General features: G+C 43.6%; 1 protein-coding gene across 3 annotated transcripts in view; it reads right to left on the bottom strand.

Annotated features, from left to right (window-relative positions):
- Positions 1-18,676, bottom strand: part of LOC129853392 (sarcoplasmic/endoplasmic reticulum calcium ATPase 2-like) — a 29,336-nt gene extending 10,660 nt beyond the window's left edge. The window contains exons 1-8 of one of the 3 annotated variants that reach the window (XM_055919385.1): positions 18,102-18,676; positions 14,763-14,780; positions 14,474-14,556; positions 12,214-12,318; positions 10,762-10,900; positions 3,618-3,698; positions 2,804-2,889; positions 1,996-2,460 (exon numbers count right to left, since the gene is read on the bottom strand). In XM_055919385.1, the coding sequence (XP_055775360.1) occupies positions 1,996-2,460; positions 2,804-2,889; positions 3,618-3,698; positions 10,762-10,900; positions 12,214-12,318; positions 14,474-14,556; positions 14,763-14,780; positions 18,102-18,219 (1,095 nt within the window). In that variant the 5' untranslated portion in view covers positions 18,220-18,676. The remainder of the gene's footprint in view (positions 1-1,995; positions 2,461-2,803; positions 2,890-3,617; positions 3,699-10,761; positions 10,901-12,213; positions 12,319-14,473; positions 14,557-14,762; positions 14,781-18,101) is intronic. The other 2 variants (XM_055919384.1, XM_055919383.1) reach the window with 2 other exon arrangements.
- Between the last annotated feature and the right edge of the window lie 2,986 nt (positions 18,677-21,662).

Raw genomic sequence — 21,662 nt, forward strand, 5'->3', positions numbered from 1 at the left:
GGAGGGATTTGGATGCCCTATGGCTGTGGGAGCTAAGGCAGGAGTCTAGCAGTGAGCAGTGCTTGTTTGGTTTAGTCCATAAGTAAATAATGGAAGCCATCTGTCAGGGAGCCAGCATAAAGAGAAGAGTGCGCTGAAGCCTGGAGGGCTGGGCCTTTTCCCACAGGAAGAACTGGATTGGTCCAAGCCTAGTAGTAGGTATGTGCAAACTAACACCACGTCACAACAGCCAGTCAGCTGGGACACGCCAGCAGTCTCAGTCAGAGAGATAGGATGAAGGAAGAGTGATGGTAATCATTCATGTCCTTTTCCAGCTGGAGGCCACACTTCAGAGAGCCCTGCTGACGTCAGATGATTAGAAGAAAATAGCATTACATCCTCTCGCTGAATACATTAGGCTTAAGTCGTGAATTCTACACAAACTATTTTGTGGAAGATTTTCCAAGCATCACTGACAGATGAAATGGGAGATGGGGGTTGCTTGGTGGTCACTGGGTAGTAACCTGAAAAAGACATGGTTCTCTTTCAGCTCCTAGCTTCTACACCAGAGATCCCATTCTCAAACTACTGGGATAGGTGAAAGCAATGTGGAGAACTCGTCACAGCCTAAAACATGTGTTACTTAAACAAATGTCATCATCACTTCATGGAACAATGAGATAGGTACAGTAGGATATGATGACAAGTAGTTACTAATTTACTAGTGTATTATGGAAAAATTTCATCATGCATCCTAACAACAACTGCTCCCTGGGCGCCAATGACATGGACGTCGATTAAAGGGATACTTCGGGATTTTGGTAATGAGGCCGTTTATTTTCTTCCCCAGAGTCAGAGGAACTCATGATACAATTTTTATGTTATGTATCCAGTATGAAGGAAGTTGGAGATAGTTTCGTGATCCAATGCTAACGTACGTTAGCGCAATGGCTGGACGTCTATGGGTATCCGCTAGCACAGGGCTCTCCAACCCTGCTCCTGGAGCGCTACCATCCTGTAGGTCCAACCCCAGTTGTAACTAACCCGATTCAGTTTATCAACCAGCTAATTATTAGAGTCAGGTGTGATAGATTAGGGTTAGAGTGAAAACCTACAGGATGGAAGCTCTCTAGGACCAGGGTTGGAGTGCCCTGTGCTAGCAGATATCCATAAACTTCCAGCCATTGCGCTAACTCTAACTTCATACTGGACACGGAGACGTAAAAATGGTATCCACGAGTTCAGACTCTAGGGAAGTAGATAAAAAAAGCCTCATTGTCAAAATCCTGAAGTTTCTCTTCAAGGCAGCCCCCCACACCTCTCTGATTCAGAATGGTTGGGTTAAAAATCAGAAGACAAATTTCAGTTGAATGCATTTAGTTGTGCAACTAACTTGACATCCCCTTCCCCTAATAATTTCAGTCTGCACCAGAGGTGAAAGGAAGTGACTACAGAGGGACATACATTAAAACAGACCAGAGACCCATGGAATGCTAGCTCAAACGAAATGTATTCTGGGAAATAAATGGCCGCTACCAAATAAAGAACCTATCATCCAGAAACATTTGATAGACATAGGCCTACTAAATAATGCAACAGGTCAAAGTTTAAAGGAGTGGAGTCAGCAGTTCCAAAGATCTGTGCATATTCACCAAAGAGAGAATAAACATGCTCATGAATAATGAAATGTCTCTCTGCTCTGGGAAAGAGCTGTAGGTGTGTTAGGGTGCCACTCAGAAAGTGGGAGGGACTGGATGCTCCGCAGAGCGGTGACGCAAGGTCAGTTATGCAAGAGCATCGCGGATGAACACCTAATGGCTGACTGTCTATCAAAGCCGCAGCGCGTCGCTGCCTCACCACCTCTTTGTAACACATCTCACTCTTGATTCTCCACTACAAAAGAGCCTTCTGCACACATACACATACTCTGAAACAGTATCACAGCAAGGTAACAGAGCCAATTCAGAGGCAAACTTCACTGTCCAGTCAGCGTGTAAAACAACCAACCAGACTCACCCTGCAGACAGACATCTGGTTGGTGGTGAGGGTGCCGGTCTTGTCGGAGCAGATGACAGAGGTGCAGCCCAGGGTCTCCACAGAGGGCAGGCTGCGGACGATGGCGTTCTTCTTGGCCATGCGGCGGGTGCCCAGGGCCAGGCAGGTGGTGATGACAGCAGGCAGACCCTCGGGGATGGCGGCCACGGCCAGGGCCACGGCGATCTTGAAGTAGTAGACGGCGCCGCGGATCCAGGAGCCTCCGTGGACGGGGTCGTTGAAGTGGCCGATGTTAATCATCCACACAGCGATGCAGATCAGGGAGATGACCTTGGACAGCTGCTCCCCGAACTCATCCAGCTTCTGCTGCAGGGGGGTCTTCTCCTGCTCAGTGGCTGCCATCTCATCACGGATCTTACCAATCTCAGTGTTCACGCCCGTGGCCACCACCACACCAATAGCCTTGCCAGACGAGATGTTGGTGCCCTGAAAACACACAGGTGGAACGTTATTTGCCACACAATCACACAAGCTTGAGGAGAGCAGACTAGATAGAATATTTAACTATATTTACAAACCAAAATAAAATAGCAGGGTCTGTATTTTTAAGTACATTTTTGATATTGAGTGATGCTGGCATAATTTGTTAATGACGTTTAGGAAAGTTAAGGGATACCTGCATCAAGCATGTTCTTCAACTCCATTGAGCTTGACTGTAAACAAGTAACTGAAGGAGAATCTCAAACTACGAGCTGATGGTGGAGAGTTCAATCATCACACAGCCGCTACAAGGAGCAGTAAGGAGTGAAGAGAGAAGAGTGTTGCTTACGGAGAAGAGCATGTTCTTCTTGTCCTGGTTGACAGCTCGAGGGTCAGGCACTGGGTCCGTGTGCTTGATGACAGAGACCGACTCGCCTGGAATCACAGCAGAGAGCAGCGTAGGTCACGTATCACACAGATATCCCTTTGGCTGTGTCTAAAGCCTCAGGGAAAAACTGTATCAACTTCAAATCATAGACTCCCACTTCACAATCAATGTGTAACTTTCATGGCTCTTGGTGCGCATGGTGCAGGGCAAAGCCTCTTATCATAATGTGGATCAAGTGGAAACCCTGGCTCTCGACTCAGAGGAGGCGAACTCAATTAAACAGTGTCATGATATTCAATTATTAATAATAAGTCTTATTTTGATAAGCTAAAGTAAAACAAACGTTTGTTGTGAGTTGGGGCTGAGCAGTTGGGTTTGAACTGACTCCTACATTCCTTGAATATTACAATATTACCAGTCTATGGAGGTGATTTGTTAGGGACATGACTCTCCAATAAAAGAAAGTTTGGAATAACTTGGTTCTGGAGGAGGAATAAACAGTTCAAGTTTGCCTATTTGGAATGAAGGCAAATAAACCTGTGGCAGACGACAATTAAAAGTGAGTCATACAGTATGCTTGCAGGCTCTGAGGAGCTCATACTATCAGTAAAGACAGCTGCAGAACACCTGAAATTAGCATACAATGTCATTACACAGGAAGAGAGAGTTTTGTTATGCTTTTGGAGTAAGACAGGTTGTCTATTTTTACTAGAGATGTAGAGTAGCCTAAGTTTGTTCCATAAAGAACAGTGCAGCAAACAGCCATGTGTCTTACCGGTCAGGATGGACTGGTCTACTCTCAGTGTTGTAGATTTGATGGACGTAAGACGGATGTCTGCAGGAACCTTGTCTCCAACTAGCGAGGGGGAAACCAGATATAAAGACAGAATTAGAGGTACACAGATTGAAAAAACATCATAGACGGACAATGATGCATTGCACATTTTGCAAGCAGGGAAAACTAGACAGATAATTGACGTGACCTCCATAACTTCTGTCCATTACGTCAAGTCATTGTAGCAGCATACAACAGATACTATACAGTTACAGGTCTCAAGACAAGGAAACTGGTTGTGGATGTGCAAAGTCATATTCAAGTCTAAGCCAATACTAAAAGCAGAACATTATAAAAAATACCCATCCTGCAAAGTGCTTAGACTTTTGGACCTTGAAGACTACCCAGCCGTTCTCTGAAATATAGAAGTCATTTATTCAGCATCAGTGTTAACTGACAGACTATAGCTAATTTCAGGGTTGGTTGCTGTGCCACACAGAGGCAGAGTACTGGATTCTGCTGTAGCGGAGAGAGGAGAGCCAGAGCAGCATGAGGAAACGGAGGACCGGTAAGCCATAAAAAGGCCCGTCCCAAAGGAGACAGACAATTTGGGTCACATCTGAATTGTGGCGACCTGATTCTGCAACCTATTAGTACATAAACGCTGCAGGGCACAGTTCTACAGAAAAACATATATATTGGCTCTCACAGACCTGGAGACTTAACATGGTATTAAAATGTCTTCAATGTCCTTCAAACATGACCTTTCTTTTCAAGACACACAGTGAGTCCTGGAATAATATGCCCAATCTGGGTAATTGAGGGAGACTGGTGGAAGCCAGGGGAGAGAAACATGTTCATGAATGTCAGAATTCCTTTTTCAGGACTGAACAGACAGTAAACTAATCCGATCCCCCCTGTGCCCTTGAGAGGAGAGGAAAATAGCATGGGATGAACAATACGCACAGCCAAAAATGGGAAAACTATTTAAATATGTTCCCCCAATGAGCTGTCCAAACGATCTGGCCTTAATGGCCATGTATTGTTCTAATCTCCACCTGGCACAGCCAGAAGAGGACTGGCCACCCATCAGAGCCTGGTTCCTCTCTAGGTTCCTGCCTTTCTAGGGAGTTTTTCCAAGCCACTGTGCTTCTGCACTACTTGCTTCTTGGGGTTTTAGGCTGGGTATCTGTATAAGCACTTTGTGACAACTGCTGATGTAAAAAGGGCTTCATAAAATATATTTGATTGATTGGTTTAAATGCCAGCTGTTTTCCTGTCCTCCCCACTGCACAGGAAGAGGCGGAGGAGATAACACCAGCTGCTGTCACTCAGACATGGAGCCCCGCTTTCCAAAGCTCATTGACGCAACAGGAGTGGCGCTTAGCACACAGTACACTCTTTAACTTCAAACTCCTTGTTTTTAAACCTTCAAATTAACAAGCGGGTGTCCCTAAGCTGTCACATATTAAAGCTAGACACATAAGCCTCAACACCAACAAGGCCTTGGCTCAGAGAGAGCGAAAGAGAGAGATGCGAGCAGTTGGGTGTGTGTGTCAGGCCGTATTAATGCTGACACTGGTGCCAGGAGTTCTGGACCATCAGTGGACATGGCCCAACCATGAGAGACAGACAGACAGACCGCTTTTCTCAGAAATAATTGTGTAGAGCTCAATGGCATCTTTCAACTGTCTAAACGTGGAACAATGCATTTCACTTCTGAAAAGGTCAGGAGACCTAACTCACAGAGGGAAGTATGCAATGGATTGGCCTTGGATGGGCTGCAACATCAAATTATCATCAGGCTCACTTTGAAAGCTATTCAGACAAAGGCAAACAGTTACAGAATATTATCTACAGGCCAAAGAAAGATACCACATTTGGGAGGAGTTTCAAAATACAATCTGACGCCAAGCTGAACTGAAAGAAAACATGACCACAGTCAAACGTTTCCCCCCATAACGGCCACATCCTTAGGGTTTTGCAACACTTCCTGTGCCAAGACACATTAAATGTTTTAAGAAACGCTGGTGACTACAGGGCGTAAAGCCAATTACAATAACACTTGATGTCCTTATGGGGGAACACAACACATACAATTGTCCTGGTGCAGTTGGCCTGGCCTGCAGGCCTGCTCTGGATGAAGTGTGTGTGAATCTATCCTCTATCCCTTTAAGTCAACATCCTACTTGGTACCAGGCCAAAAGTCTCCTCAAACATGAACACATTTTCACCCCAAGGCTTGCCAACAAGTGATTCTCCACACCTAGGAGATTGAGACAGGCCGCGTAGCAACAAGACGCACAGACACAAGAGTCCGTGAACCAGTGCCAGACATGACTTCCAGGGGTGCCCTTCTTTACAACTGTGGAGTAGGTCCAAGCAAGGCTGCCACACCAGGAAGACAGAAAAACTGCTTTTGCTGACAGACTGACACAGGCCCTGCTGTGTTTGACTGCATGACACAGCAGGTTTCTCTGTGGACAATCCTGAGGGTGCAGGTGCTTATGGCAGCTACAACAAAAGGCTGAAAAGCTCATTCTGAGGAGGCTATTTTAGAAGCACTTGACGGGTAACTACGTCCTAGAACTTTTCAAGTGCTCTTAACCAGCTGTTCTTGTCTAGAAAGCATTCACCACTAACCAAGTGTACAGTACACTAACAATTCAAAGGGCCAAAGAACTTGTTGAATCAGAGAACATTACAAAAGGAAAAAAAGAGCATGTGAGACCATGAACACTAGCCTAAAGCTAGTTGGAGTAACAACCAAGGGTCTGGCTTTAATCTCTACTTCCTGTTTTCAGTGGGTGTACTGAGATCTCCAGTCTCCTCTCATAACCAACAGAACAGGGCTGTGTGTAGGACTGTACAGTACACTACAGACAGATCACCATGTCCTGTCCTGGGCCAGGTTTGGTTGCTGTGGCAACAGGGCACTGCGACAGAGCCACATGACACCTAGATTAAGACCAGCGGCCTATGCTGTGTGAGATGTAAACCAGATGCTGCCCGACTAACAGCGTTCTGCTGGGAGATAGGAAGGAAGAGCAGAGGTCAGGGGTCAACATGCCTTCAAACTCTCTATGGCCTCTATATGCTGGGACACATCATACACTAGACAAAGATTTTTTTTGCAGACATTGAAATGGATCGCTAAAGACCTCTCTGGATGTCCTGTCCCAGTGCATTCTGTTGCCATTAACACCCTGAAAAGGTTGTAATTAAACCCTCTTAATCCCTCTACTTAGCTTAATGAAAGGGGAGTGTTGATGACTCGTCCTGCCTTCCCTCTCCACACAGCAGTCTTCTTAATATTCTAATGTACTGTTCCACATGTGGTCATGAGAAGCTGTGTACAACGCTACAGTCTGACCACAGTAATGTATTCTGAAAAAATAAGCTCTGAAGGGTACTAATGTTTCTCTGTTGTCTTGAGGTCAACATCTTCCTCGTTAGTGGCTTCGCTTAACAGTCTCTCCAGGGTCAGACCAGCATGTCTTCCCCTTTACCACCAATTCTAGAACCAGACAGCATAGCGCAGGTTCCCAGCAGTCAATGCAGGACATGCCTCAGGATTAGCTGCCACTGGAACACGAGGACAATGTAAAACAACATTCAGAAAATTGCAGTGGCTTAATAACTGTTGGTTGATACCAGACCTGGGTTCAAATACATGTGTTTTTGAGTATCTAGTATTTAAAATAATTTCAGTGTTTTTTTAAATACACAGTCCAAAACAAGTACTTTTATTTGAATGGTTTGTAAGAACCATAGTCTGCCAAATTGTATTTATCTCTGTATCCCACTCATAATTATCTGTAAGGTCCCTCAGTTAAGCAGTGAATTTCAAACGGATTCAACCACAAAGTCCAGGGAGGTTTTAATGACTAACAAAGGGCAGCTATTGGTAGATGGGTAACAATAAAACAAGACATTGAATATCCCTTTGAGCATGGTGATCGCTGCATCATGTTATGAGTATGCTCGTCTTCGGCAAGGACTAGGGAGTTTAGGATAAAAAGAAAAGGCATAGAGCTAAGCACAGGCAAAATCCTAATGAAAAACCTGGTTCAGTCTGCTTTCAAAACAGACCAAATTCACCTTTTAGCTGGACAAAAACCTAAAACACAAGGCCAAATCTACATTGGAGTTGCTTTCCAAGAAGACAGTGAAGCCTCAACGTGTTCCTGAGTGGGCGAGTTACAGTTCTGACTTAAATCTGCTTGAAAATCTATGTCTAGCAATGATCAACAACCAACTTGACAGCTTGAATAATTATTTATGTGCCAATATTGTACAATCCAGGTGTGCAAAGCTCAAAGAGACTTACCCAGAAAGACTCACAGCTGTAATCGCTGCCAAAGGGGACTCTAACATGTATTGACTCAGGGCTGTGAACACTTATGTAAATTTGATATTTTTCAATAAATTTGCACAAAAAAATGTTTTAAACACGTTTTCACTGTCATTATGGGGTATTGTGTGTAGTTTCGTGAGAAAATCTATTACTTTGAAGACACTATATATTTAAATAATATTGAAATACATTTCATGTTCAATCAATTGAGCCCTATTTTGCTAATTGTAGGCTACTGTATAAAAATTGCCTCAATATATTTCATGATGGGTAACATGAGCGCATAATTGTGCAAAATCTTGATATAGTGCATTATTATAGGCTAAGCATTAGAATAAAACACCTCAATATTTGAAGCCATAGGTTATAACAATATCTCTAGGAGCTGATTCGTCGTCAGTATTGTGGAACAATTCTAATGCTAAGGTAAGATTTGAATGGAGAAAGCTGATCTGATCTTTCGATCCTATCAGTAGCTACATGCTCCAATGACTCACTTATTAAACATTCTCTCTACGGGGTGTTTAGGAAAATGCATGTTACATCTTCAGCCCTTGTAGGAAAGATGCATTGTTAAAACACTCCCTAAGTTCCATCGCTATCGGGAAACCGGGCCCAGCGCTAAATGAACAGCAGATTGAACTTGAAAAGATGCTGATGCAGTAACATACAGATCCCTCCACCTTATTCATCTAAGTCCCAGACAGCCATTGTGCCTCCTGCTGACAAGCTGGGTACAGCAAACACCTGGTTGGACCAGACATTTGCTAAAAGACCCCACAGCAGGCCACACAAAATGCCACGCTGAGTGTCTGGAATCCCAGGCCATGGAGAGTGGTGATGGGTAGGGTCTCTGTGTGTTGGGCTTGGAGGTGGGGGGGAGAGGTGAGATCGCGATCCACCATTGACACGGACTTCCCTACAAGGTCATCTTGCTGTCCAAACAATAGAAGCAGCTGAGAGATCCCTCCCCTCATCCCACCCCACACCGACTTGCCCCATCAGTATCTGGGCCCCTACTGTACTGAACATGCACCAGCCAGGGACCAGACCAGACTCTCCTCAGTCCTGTGGAACTGCAACACCCCTGGCTATAGACACATTATGTTGATGACTACTAGCTATGTGTAATAAACACATTGACGAGTGGAGCGGGAGGCTGGCTGTGTCAGGGCCCACAGTGGTACCCTGACAGGCAGGGCCAGAGATTGGCCCGTTTAGTATTCTGCTCACAGCTCAGCCAGTCAAGCGCAGCCTGCGTCCTCTGCCTCAGCAGTAAGCTGGCATCTGCGTCATGACCAGCCTTCCTGCATGGCAGGGGGTCACACTGGGGATTTGGGCAAACATTCAGAAAGGAGCCTCACAGAAACCAATCTGAAAAGGCTCTGCAGGATTTCCCCAATGTGCTCTCTAAGCTTAGGTGACATTCTCAATCTCCACCTGACAGCATCCACAATGCATCACTCTGACAATATCTGCTTTGCCGACTGTTTCCTTGAAGAGAGTCTGGTTTCCGAGCAAGGCCGTTAGCCATTTTCCTGAGTAAACATACAGCAAAACCATAAGCGACCTTCACTCTACACAACCAATCACGTCTATACTCAATCATATTTTTACACAGCAAGGACCAGTCAAGGATTCCTGTGCAACAAATAAAGGCAAATATACAGAACACTCATTAATACATCCAGGATCCACTTTGATAACCATACCATCATGAAGGTATTGTTAAACATTAACCCCCAAACCAAATGTTCCGTCACTCTAAAACAATGGGTTTAATAGAAACGAGCAAGTAGCAAATGCACTGTGCTGCCAGTGCCCTTCTCAAGGTGAGTTTGGAGTCCTGCTTGGAGTCCCACGTCATACACGGCAACACTTTTCCCCAGAAAGGAACTACCGTCACTGCCTGCTATAAATACACCATGATTCCATTATCTAGACAGGCTATTCAGGCCAAAAATAAAACCCACCACTACGCACAGAAAAACCCAATCTCACCTCAGTGGCTTAGGGTTAAACCAAGTATCATGATAACATTAGCGCTTCAAGGACTCCAGTATTTTACTGCACATCAGTTGACTACATCCATGTCCATCCCCTGCTGCACTGCAGCCACATGCTTTTCAGGACACAATTCCTCTGAAAATCAAGCAGAAACGTCTCTCTCGCTGCTAAAGTCACCGACTTTGGGTAAATCATACCAGGCTCTTTCATGAGCTGCATTGAGGAAACGTGAGAGATGAGCCACTCCGAGGTTCAGTTTACCGGCTCTAATGGGAATGTGCTAGCATGGCACTATGGTTGAACACAATGGGAGCCTCGTCAAGGTGGTGTGCTGTGTGCAGTGCACCTTCGTGAGTTTAGCACCCCAGGAAACATGCACATGTGATTCGAGAGGTCCTTAGCACCACTAGTGCCTAGTCCTTTGGGACAATGGGTTAATAGAAACATCCCAAAATACACCTCTCATGTAGGGTGTCACCTTTGCAGTGGGACTGGGGGAGAGGGGAATTTAAATGAGATTTTGCTGTTAAAATGTAAGCCTAAACATGCCTGGATTCATGAGTCCGATTAAAAATAAAATGTACACGAGTGAGGTGTCAAACTATGCTGGTTTGAGTGAAAATAGATTAGAAGGAGTGTCCTTTTTTTCCTAACGAAGACTAAGAACTGTTTTTGCTTCAATCTTAAATAATGGTTATTCATAAGCCAAATTACTGAATCACCAAAAATGATGTGGGTTTAATGCGTCCTACAGCACCGAGAAAGACAGGGCCAACTTACCAGCAACCTCGACGATGTCTCCAGGCACGATTTCTTTGGCCTTGATCCTCTGAACGGTCTTCCTGTCCTGGCGGTAGACCTTGCCCATCTCAGGCTCGTACTCTTTAAGGGCTTCAATGGCATCCTCAGCATTGCGTTCCTGTGTAGATTAGAAACGTTGACTGTTTGGATACATATTACATACTGAAATAGATGATCTGATGACATTTTAGAAGCCAATTCAAATAAGGCTATTTGACTTTTCACCATCCCACAAACTGCAGATATGTGACTTCTATAAAAGGCACAATGTCACTTCAACAGCCTAACCATGCCACTTTGTATCATTAACTCTGATGGATGTGGCTGTAAAAATTTAACCACAAAGTCATTGACAGCAGGAAATGTTAGAGATCGTGCATGACAAGGACCAGGGGATTCCCTTTGCATATTTTACATTCTGAAAATAGTACATTTCTGTACTGATTATGCTTAAGAAAACAGAAGTGTAAGTTCTTAACACTGCGTCATAGGGAATGTCACATTTATGAGAACAGCAGCTAAATAAGAAAATCCACACACTGTGCCAAAGTCACGTTTGTGTTTACTCAATAACTTGGAGGAATAGAATGCTTGGTTCTAAAGTCCACATTTCCTGACCAGCTTCAACATATAAGTGCTATGGGGACAGAGGTTAGAGTCTACTCCATGGCACACAGTGGTTTGGATATTCCTCCTAGGAGCTGCCTGGCAGTGTAAGCAAAGTCAACCAGTGTGACAGACATTCTAACTGACACTAGAAAGTGGGCATCAAAACTGAGGAAAAAAGACAACTATCAACTTGTTGTTTGAAACAGAGTGATTGACAATATTTTATGCTCATTCTTTGGCTGCGCATAAATGCTTTATGGATTGGATTCAAATGTTCAAGGTCATTTGCTCACAAACATGCCATCTATGTTGACAGACAGCTGAGGAAATGTAGCCTAGTTCTCCAGAAATATGCATGAGTTTAGACCGAATGAATAAATCCTAAGGGAGCATATAGCCTTTTTGTGTTGCTACAGGCTGATTTTTCTTTGCAAAAACTGCAAATACGGATTAGAGAATGGCTTAGAGACCATTGTGTGTAAACATCAACAAAGCAACAGACATGTCAAGGCTGGGCGAGGAGGGTTGTCAATTTGGTCTCAAATGTAGTCAATGACTCACTTCCTTCCTCTGCCCATTTACTTTCTATTGAAAAGCATGAGATTAATAAGAGTTAAGCAGACATGTGACCAGCAAGCAGAATGTATGAGATTTGTGGATACTCCTACCTGTAACTTTTTAATGGTGGCATGTTTTGCCTATAGTCACTTGCTAGCAGCATATAAGCAAAACAAGAGTTTCTGAATACTTGTCATTGCAGCTCCACACAGACATTCAAGATACTGTAAAAGAGGTCTAAATGATGTAATGTAAGTTGCTCACCTGCCACACACCCACTATGGCATTGGCTATAAGAATGAGTAAGATTACAAAAGGCTCCACAAACGCTGTGATTGTTTCTTCTCCATCCTCGAATAAGGCCAAGACCTAACGGTAAACAAGACAACGAGATGATCCATTATTGCACATAGTACAGGAGCACGTACCAACATTATTCCCCCTGGATACTTACTACGCGCTTACAACTATGAATTTAAATGATCATAATCATGTTAAGAAAGCTATGATTGAAGTATGTTGTGAAATAAGCTTGCACTAAATGTCATGGAGAAAGCATTGCTGTTAAAAAACAGACAAACTTCATCCATGCCTGCCAATGGACCCAAACATGGTAGAAGTATACAATCTCAAATGACTAATTAACTTAGCAATGGCAGTCACATTTATTTAAAAAATTTTTAAAGCTTTGAGCTAATAAGTGCAAAATTAACCATGAACCTCATTTTCATCTGGCAACATGATTTAATTTGAAACTTTTCTTCAATAGTGTGCATTATAAGGAGGTGATTATTGAACCAGAATTGAATTAAATCATGCTGCCAGATTTAATTGAGGTTTATAATAAATGTTGCACATAAATTGCATTTGCACTACAAAACTGTCAATCAAACGCAGAAAATAGAGTAAGGCTACAAAGTTTATAAAAATGGACTGGATTTGTAATGCTGCATCAGTGTCAGCACATCACATAACAGTACATTTGGCTAAATTAATCAATGGCCCTCAGTATCATACACAGTATGCATATCAAATATGAGCAGTTGAAACCAACAGACAACCATCTTACCACCTCAAACCAACCCCCCACAAACATTAAACCAGTTACCAGGAGGACCACTGCTCTGTAATCAATCACAACCCACACATTGTGCATTTAGTAAAGCTCTTCTTCAACTCAGCACTCCTTCTCTCTCACAAACAGGAGATAAAAACACTCTTCTGGGAGTGGGACTCATTTGAATAATGTCCCTCTTAACTGCTGAGAATAAGAGCACACGAATTCACTTCAACGAGACAAAGCTGCATAACACAGACACCATCATGAACAACCTGCTGCACCCGTTTATTTCCCTGTCTATGAGCCCATTACTCCCACAATCAGATCTGACCACCGACCAAAAGTATGGGAGTGAGCGGAATGGTGCATTCGTCTGGCATGTGCCTTCTCACTGAAGGTAAGAGCCCAAATTTGGTCTTCAGTGGTGCCCTGTCCCCCGGACAGCAGCCACTGACACCTTCATATCGCACGGCTGGGCACACTACATACCAGCTCCTCTAAAATACACACACACACCAGGGATTATAGATTCCAGCTCTTGAACCCTCCATATTGGCCTCAAAAGGACCCCACCTCCTCAAATCAATGCGCATGGTATCTGACACTATATTTTCCAATGCAAAAACATCCGTCTGTCCACTACCTAAGAACATGAATAGTAAACACAGATGTAGCAGTACACTGCTAATACTGTAGGACTATGGAATTTAGGCTAGATCACTGCATGCTGTCAGTTACATTTCCACCAAACCATTTAGCTTGTGTATAGGCAACTTACTACCAATAATGTAATGTTAAATGTCAAAACACAAGACGAAAGGCAAACTACCAGTGAGAACCCTGATAGAAGTGATTACGCTGAAAGAGTACAAGACGACTCAAATGTCTTGTTAGACACATGGTGATAGCAACTCGATTCAAGCAACTGCTGTTGTCACCATTCCTCAGATGTGTAGCTAGCCTTCTCAGCTGTTTAGCCACCTGATCTATGAATGTAACCTCAGCAGAGGCATAAAAACAGAAGACATTTGCACTTGCTGTCCACACCTCATGCCACGAGGCCAAACAAACTTTCCCTTTCCATTAGACAGCCCACTCCTACTCATTAGCTTTTTTCAACAACTCCAGACAGCAAGCATAAGATCAGATGATTTAGGGGTTTGCTTGTAAGGGGATTGACACATCTACAAAATTAACCAAAGCAATCAAATGCATTCAAAAGTATATTAATTTAAACCTTTACGGTGAAAGCAAGAATACTGTGACTAAATTCCCCAGTGACATGCTTCTAATACAGACATCAATCTATACTTGTCTAATGTAAAATGTTGGCTAATTGATATCAAGGGCTAGCCTATTAAAAGGGGGAACACTGACCCATGGCAAACAGCAGCATTACCAAATTTAGTGTGCCCTAAACCCTATCTCAGGAAGAAAAAAAAATTGTCCAGGTGATATACTTACAAAAGATATACAAGCTGCCAGCAGAAGAATTCTTACAAGTAAATCTTCAAACTGTTCAACAACAAGCTCCCATAGAGACTTCCCTGTAGAATGAAAGTTGTTAAATGACATGAAATCAAGAAAAAAATGATGCATCACATAGGCTGCGTTTACACAGGCAGCCCATTCCGGATATTATTTTCACTAAATTGGTCTTTTGACCAATCAGATCAGCTCTTTTGCAAATAATTGGAGAAAATATCAGAATTAGGTTTAATTTTTACAACAAACTATTTTCAACAAGTGTTACCTTCTTCAGCAGGTAGCTCTGGAGATGGTCCAATCCAAAGTGCATCAGGGAAAAGAGAACACACCATTAGGGAAAATGGTTAAGTAACGTTCTTACATTTTGACAATCGATCATGACATGGCATTGCAATTTATTGATCTCCACCTCAGCTTTGACTACCACCGACCCCAATGACTCCCACTAACCCCCTATGTCCTGGTTTAGATTGTGCAAAGCTAAAACTTTGCCACCAGGATTTTGAAAAACAGGGACTTCATTTAATTGCATTCACTGTGTGAAACCACAGCCTTGAGTTTGGCTGAGTCATTAACGGTAGCAAAAGCGTAGAGGGTAAGAACATTGCCCACTCAATGTTTGAATTCATGGTGGTGTAGGGATTCTTTTTAACCCATCTTCTCAGAGGTCACCTTGAAAGTTGTCAGACATCCAATATACAATCTTGTGTATATCTCTGACCTCCTCCCTATAGGCTGTCTCATTATTGTCGGTGATCGTTGAGGGTCAGCGTGGCGGATGTTGTTGCCGCCTACCCTCACCACCTGGGGTCAGGAAGTCCAGGTGGGAAAGGGCAGTGTGGAGTGCAGTAGAGATTGCGTCGTATGTGGAAAAAACTAGATTTTTATTTTACATGTCCAACCATGTCCTGAGAACACATGATATTACAGTTCTTCAGCTCACATTGATAGGATAGTCTTGATGGCGCTTGTCCAGTTTATTCTCCAGTGACTGCACGTTCGCCAATAGAACGAAGGTTTATCCACTCGCCGACGTAGTCTCGTCAGGTATCCCGCACGTCAACCTCTAGAACGCTGTCTCTACCTTTTACGAGTGTCTGTGATTTGGGCCTGGTCCGGGAGTATGTCCTTCGCCGCCGACTCATTGAAATACAAATCCTCATCCAAATCGAGGTTAGTGATCGCTGTTCTGATGTCCAGAAGCTCTTTTTGCTCATGTTTAAAAAAAAAGTTAAGATCAGCAACAACAAAAAAATACAAAATAGCACAATTGGTCAGGAGCCGTAGAAATAAAATACACTTTTATTTTGAAAGTTTACACAAATTCACATCGACAGGGCTGTGGTGGAGTGGGTCGAGAGCTTAGAGTTCCTCTGTGTTCACGTCCCTAAGGACCTATTATGGCCCAAACACACCAACACAGTCGTGAAGAGGGCACGACAACGCCGCTCTCACCTCAGGGGACTGAAAAGATTTGTCATGGGTCCGCAGATCAAAAAGTTCTACAGCTGCATCACAGAGCATCTTGACTGGCTGCATCACCACTTGTTATGGCAACTGCATGGCATCTGACCGCAAGACATTATAGAGGATAATACGTACGGCCCAGTACATCACTGGGGCCGAGCTCCATGCCATCCAGGACCTCTATACCAGGCGTTGTCAGAGGAAGGCTCTAGAAATTGTCAAAGACTCCAGCCACCCAAGTCAGAGACTGTTCTCCTGGCTACCACACAGCAAGCTATACCAGAGCGCCAAGCCTCCTGAACAGCTTCTACCCCCACACACACTTTCACATACGCTGCTGTTTATTATCCATCCTCAGTGCTAAACACTTTTACCCCTACCTACATGTACATATTACCTCAATTACCTCGTACCCCTGCACATTGACCCGGTATCCCTTGTATATAGCCTCGTTATTTTATTGTGTTAAAATTCCTTTTCAAATTCCTTTTCACGGTAAAGTCTACACCCGTTGTATTCGGCGCATGTAAAAAATAAAATTGTACTACGTTGAAAGCTTTTGTGTAGGCTACATTTTAAGAAATGCACTTAATAAAACACGTTATTGGAATTACTCCATAGAGTCTGCAAAACTTGAATTGGTCTCATGCTGGGCAACAGGTATAATACAGAGCGCGGGTGACTCCTTATTCCACCAACTCCATTTACTGCAATGCAAAACACTCTATATGGGATACTTATTGGGATGTAGAGAAAGAAAAAAAACGTTACAACCTGTCTCAGATACACTGGGATGGAAAATACTCAGTAGGGTCTTTACTAACCAAATGTGTGTAGTTTTGGAGTGGGACTGTGTCATACATATCCAGCAGCACTTTGTTCTCCACCTCCATCGCCCCCAACGCAATGCACTGTAATAGACTTTACATGGGGTACATATTGGCTTGTGGAGAGAAACCCCGTCTCAGCTATGGATGGGGTGGAGAATGAAGTGCTTCTGAATATGTATGACACATTCCCCTCAAAAACGACATATATTTGGTTAGTTAAGATCCTACTGAGCATTTTCCTATACACTTTAGCTGAGACAGATAGAAAAGTTCTATATAGCCCAAAGTGTCAACATATTATTTCTTCGTTATTGGTGTAAAAAAAAAAAAAAAAAAAAAAAAAAGTTAAAATGTATTTGTTTTAATAAATTATTTATTGTCTTTTGTTGGCACAATAAACGTTGCCAATGACTAAAATGCAAATTCTTTTGAATGAGTTACCCACATTGCAATACGGGCTTTTATTCTGAAGGTTTCCTCATTACAATACACACATGGCGTCATAATTTGTGGTGCCGCTAGAATACTACTAAATAACCATCTAGAAAAACGACAGACCACAGGATCCTATGAACCAGCTTTCGTTTTAGCTAACGATAGTTAGCCAGCCAGTCTGCGAGCATCGTTATAGCTAGCTACATGGGCCTGTGCGGGCGGCTATCCTGACCCAAATGCACAGGTCAGCGCAGCGGTCTTGCTACCTGGTTTAAACACCCTTGAAAATGAACTAAATTGGACAATTCCCCCGTGTAACTGCTTCGTTCAGTAAAATGTGTAAATGTAAGATTGAAACCCACGAGGTAGTCTACGATCACGTCATCCAATGACCAAGCCGGGTGTGTGCTGACGTTTAGCTAATGACGCGTTCAAAATAACTGAACTGGAAAATCTCAGACCAGTGCATTCAAGACCACTGGGAACTCGGGAAAGAACGAGCTCTATCTGGGAAAATTCGCGATTAACGTTTATCCAACAGAATTCCAAGTCGGGAACTCGGGCCTCTTTCTAGAGCTCCAACTTTCAGATCTGAAGATCACTGACGTCATAATTTGACCTCTTTTTTCCCCCGTTGTCTTGAAAGCACCATAACAACAGACACAAATGACCGTACGTTATCTAGTCCAGGGTTACCCAAACTTTAATTATTTGAATCAAACTGTGTAGTGCTTGGGCAAAAACCAAAACGTGTACCGGGGGAGCGCCAAGGACCGAGTTTGGGAAACCCTGATCTCGTTCTCTTGCGAGTGAAATATAGTTAGCTTAAATACCGGTACCAGTAGTAAAAGTGTAGCTAGAGGTTCACGTACCGTTCGAGCCCCATTTCTCCTTCTGACGTTTCACCTGGTCCAAACCAAGTCCTGTGCTTTCGTTGACAGAAAAATCGCTATAAACTTCTTCAACACTCTTTGTGTGAGCGTTATCCATGGTGGACTATCGGCTCCTTATGTCAGTTGTATTTCGTTTAACGTTACTCAGCCGCCTCCGTCTCTTTAAAAGTCAACACTTTCAGAAGAAAAAAGATACAGCTTGCCAACTATGAAATATGCATTCAGATAACTGCCTGATGATACGAATAGTAAATTGTTAGCCTTATGAACGAGCTAATTGGAACGAAACATGACCCTTCGACGAATGTTGACGTTACTTTGGGTGTCCTCTTATCTCCCCAAAAATGGTGGAAAAGAATGCCGCAATCGCCACTGTTGAGGGCTGCATTCACCCAGTCCAATCCTTGCGCTACCCTCGGTTTGCGTTGGTCTATCGTCTCAGCTTCAGTTGTAGTGCTCATCTGTTTTGTTCAAAAGTGCCTCAACACTGCCCCTTGCATGTTCAGTATGTGGACTACTCTCATTGGACGGAAGTAGTCCGGAAATGTTCTCAAAGGTAAGGATTTACCAAGAGTTTGATATTAGCAGTCAGTGACAAACACGTCAAACATTTCCCTTTCCCAGGATCAGTAGGCCCTAGTTCGGGGTTCTCCAACTTAAGGTCCAGAGGTGTCGACCTACAAGCTTTTATTCCAGTGCATCATTAACACATCATGTTAAAATAAAATCTTGCATGGGATTTAGTCTGGGTCATAATTAGCTGAGTCATATGGTTGTTATATAAGCCTGCATGCTCTCCAGTGCCAGAGTTTGCTCTAAATTATTAAATTAGCTAAATAAAAAGCCATTGACTATTTACTGTGAACTATATCAATATACTCTGACATGGGATACTGACCAGGCTGGATATTGTCTATGGAAAGTCTATGTACCAGTATAGATTGTGATCCACACTGAGTTTGCATACCTAGCCACAGCCATTATTTACGTACATTAGTATGACCAACAGCAATGAGAGTGACTGGACCCTAGCAGCATGCACATATTTGAATGCACTCACCTCACCTGACCTCACTTGAAATCATAATTTGATGTGAACAAAGGCAGCATTTCTTTGTCAAACCAAGTGATGCAAAGCAATCACAGGCAAACTACTATGATGGCGTGAACTATGTCAGCGAAGGGCATTAGGTTAAGATGACACACCACTGTGTTTATTAGGGGGAATTCTTGTAACAGGACTGGCTTGTTTAATCTGTTGACACTTCTAAATGAAGCCTCCAGTTGGACAAGGCCGATCCTGTTGTTCAGTTATAATTCTATCCCAACCAGTTCCGAGTCAAGCTGCCTTCTAGAATTCACCACGCGATCCACCTGGCACAGGGAGGGACCACTAACTGTGGCTGTCAGGACAGTCCGCAGTATATTGAGTTACACTACATGACAAAGTATGTGGACATCTGCTCGTTGAACATCTCATTCTAAAATCATGGGCAATAATATGGAGTTGGTCCCCTCTTTGCTGCTATAACAGCCTCCACTCTTCTGGGAAGGCTTTCCACTAGATGTTGAAAACTTTCTTCCATTAAGCCATAAGAGCATTAGTGAGGTCGGGCAATTGGGTCTGGCTCGCAGTCAACCTTCCAATTCATCCCAAAGGTGTTTGAAGGAGTTGAGGTCAGAGGTCTGTGCAGGCTAGTCAAGGTTTTTATTTATTTATCTAGTCAAGTCAGTTAAGAACCAATTCTTATTTACAATGACGGCCTAGGAATAGTGGGTTAACTGCCTTGTTCAGGAGCAGAATGACAGATTTTTACCTTGTCAGCTCAGGGATTTGATCTAGCAACCTTTCGATTACTGGCCCAATGCTCTAACCACTAGGCTACCTGTCGCCTTCCACACCGATCTCGACAAACCATTTCTGTATGGACCTCGCTTTGTGCATGGGGGTATTGTTATGCTGAAACATGAAACGGCCTTCCCCAAACTGTTGCCACAAAGTTGGAAGCACAAAATCGTCTAGAATGTCATTGTATGCTGTAGCATTAATATTTCCCTTCACTGGAACAAAGGGGCCTAACCCGAACCATGAAAAACAGCTCCAGACCATTATTACTCCACTTAACTTTGCAGTTATCACTATTCATTGGGGCGGGTAGCCAAATCCAGATTCGTCCGTCGGACTGCCAGATGGTGAAGCGTGATTCATCACTCCAGAAAATGCTATTCCACTGCTCCAGAGTCCAATGGCGACGAGCTTTACACCACTCCAGCCGACGCTTGGCATTGCACATGGTAATGTTAGGCTTGTGTGTGGCTGCTCGGCCATGGAAACCCATTTCATAAAGCTCAGGACGAACAGTTCTTGTGCTGACGTTGTTTCCAGAGGCAGTTTGGAACTCGGTAGTGAGTGTACGCTACGTGCTTCAGCGTTCCCGTTCTGTGAGCTTGTGTGGCCTACCAATTCGTGGCTGAGACGTTGTTGTCCTTCACAATAACAGCGGTGAAAGTCACTGAGCTCTTCAGAAAGGCCATTCTACTGGCAATTTTTCTATGGAGATTGCATGGCTGTGTGCTCAATTTTATACACCGGTCAGCAACAGGTGTGACTGAAATATCAGAATCCACTAATTTGAAGGGGCGTCCACATACTTTTCTATATATAGTGTACAGTGGGGAGAACAAGTATTTGATACACTGCTGATTTTGCAGGTTTTCCTACTTACAAAGCATGTAGAGGTCTGTAATGTTTATCATAGGTACACACAAAAATCCAGAAAATCACATTGTATGATTTTTAAGTAATTAATTTGCATTTTATTGCATGACATAAGTATTTGATACACCAGAAAAGCAGAACTTCATATTTGGTACAGAAACCTTTGTTTGCAATTACAGAGATCATACGTTTCTTGTAGTTCTTGACCAGGTTTGCACACACTGCAGCAGGGATTTTGGCCCACTCATCCATACAGACCTTCTCCAGATCCTTCAGGTTTCGGGGCTATCGCTGGGAAATACGGACTTTCAGCTCCCTCCAAAGATTGTCTATTGGGTTCAGGTCTGGAGACTGGCTAGGCCACTCCAGGACCTTGAGATGCTTCTTACGGAGCCACTCCTTAGTTGCCCTGGCTGTGTGTTTTGGGTCGTTGTCATGCTGGAAGACCCAGCCACGACCCATCTTCAATGCTCTTACTGAGGGAAGGAATTTGTTGGCCAAGATCTCGCGATACATGGCCCCATCTATCCTCCCCTCAATACGGTGCAGTCGTCCTGTCCCCTTTGCAGAAAAGCATCACCAAAGAATGATGTTTCCACCTCCATGCTTCACGGTTGGGATGGTGTTCTTGGGGTTGTACTCATCCTTCTTCTTCCTCCAAACACGGCGAGTGGAGTTTAGACCAAAAAGCTCTTTTTGTCTCATCAGACCACATGACCTTCTCCCATTCCTCCTCTGGATCATCCAGATGGTCATTGGCAAACTTCATAGGGGCCTGAACATGCGCTGGCTTGAGCAGGGGGACCTTGCGTGCGCTGCAG

Source organism: Salvelinus fontinalis, chromosome 4 (genome assembly GCF_029448725.1).
Source record: "Salvelinus fontinalis isolate EN_2023a chromosome 4, ASM2944872v1, whole genome shotgun sequence".
Lineage (NCBI taxonomy): Eukaryota > Metazoa > Chordata > Actinopteri > Salmoniformes > Salmonidae > Salvelinus > Salvelinus fontinalis.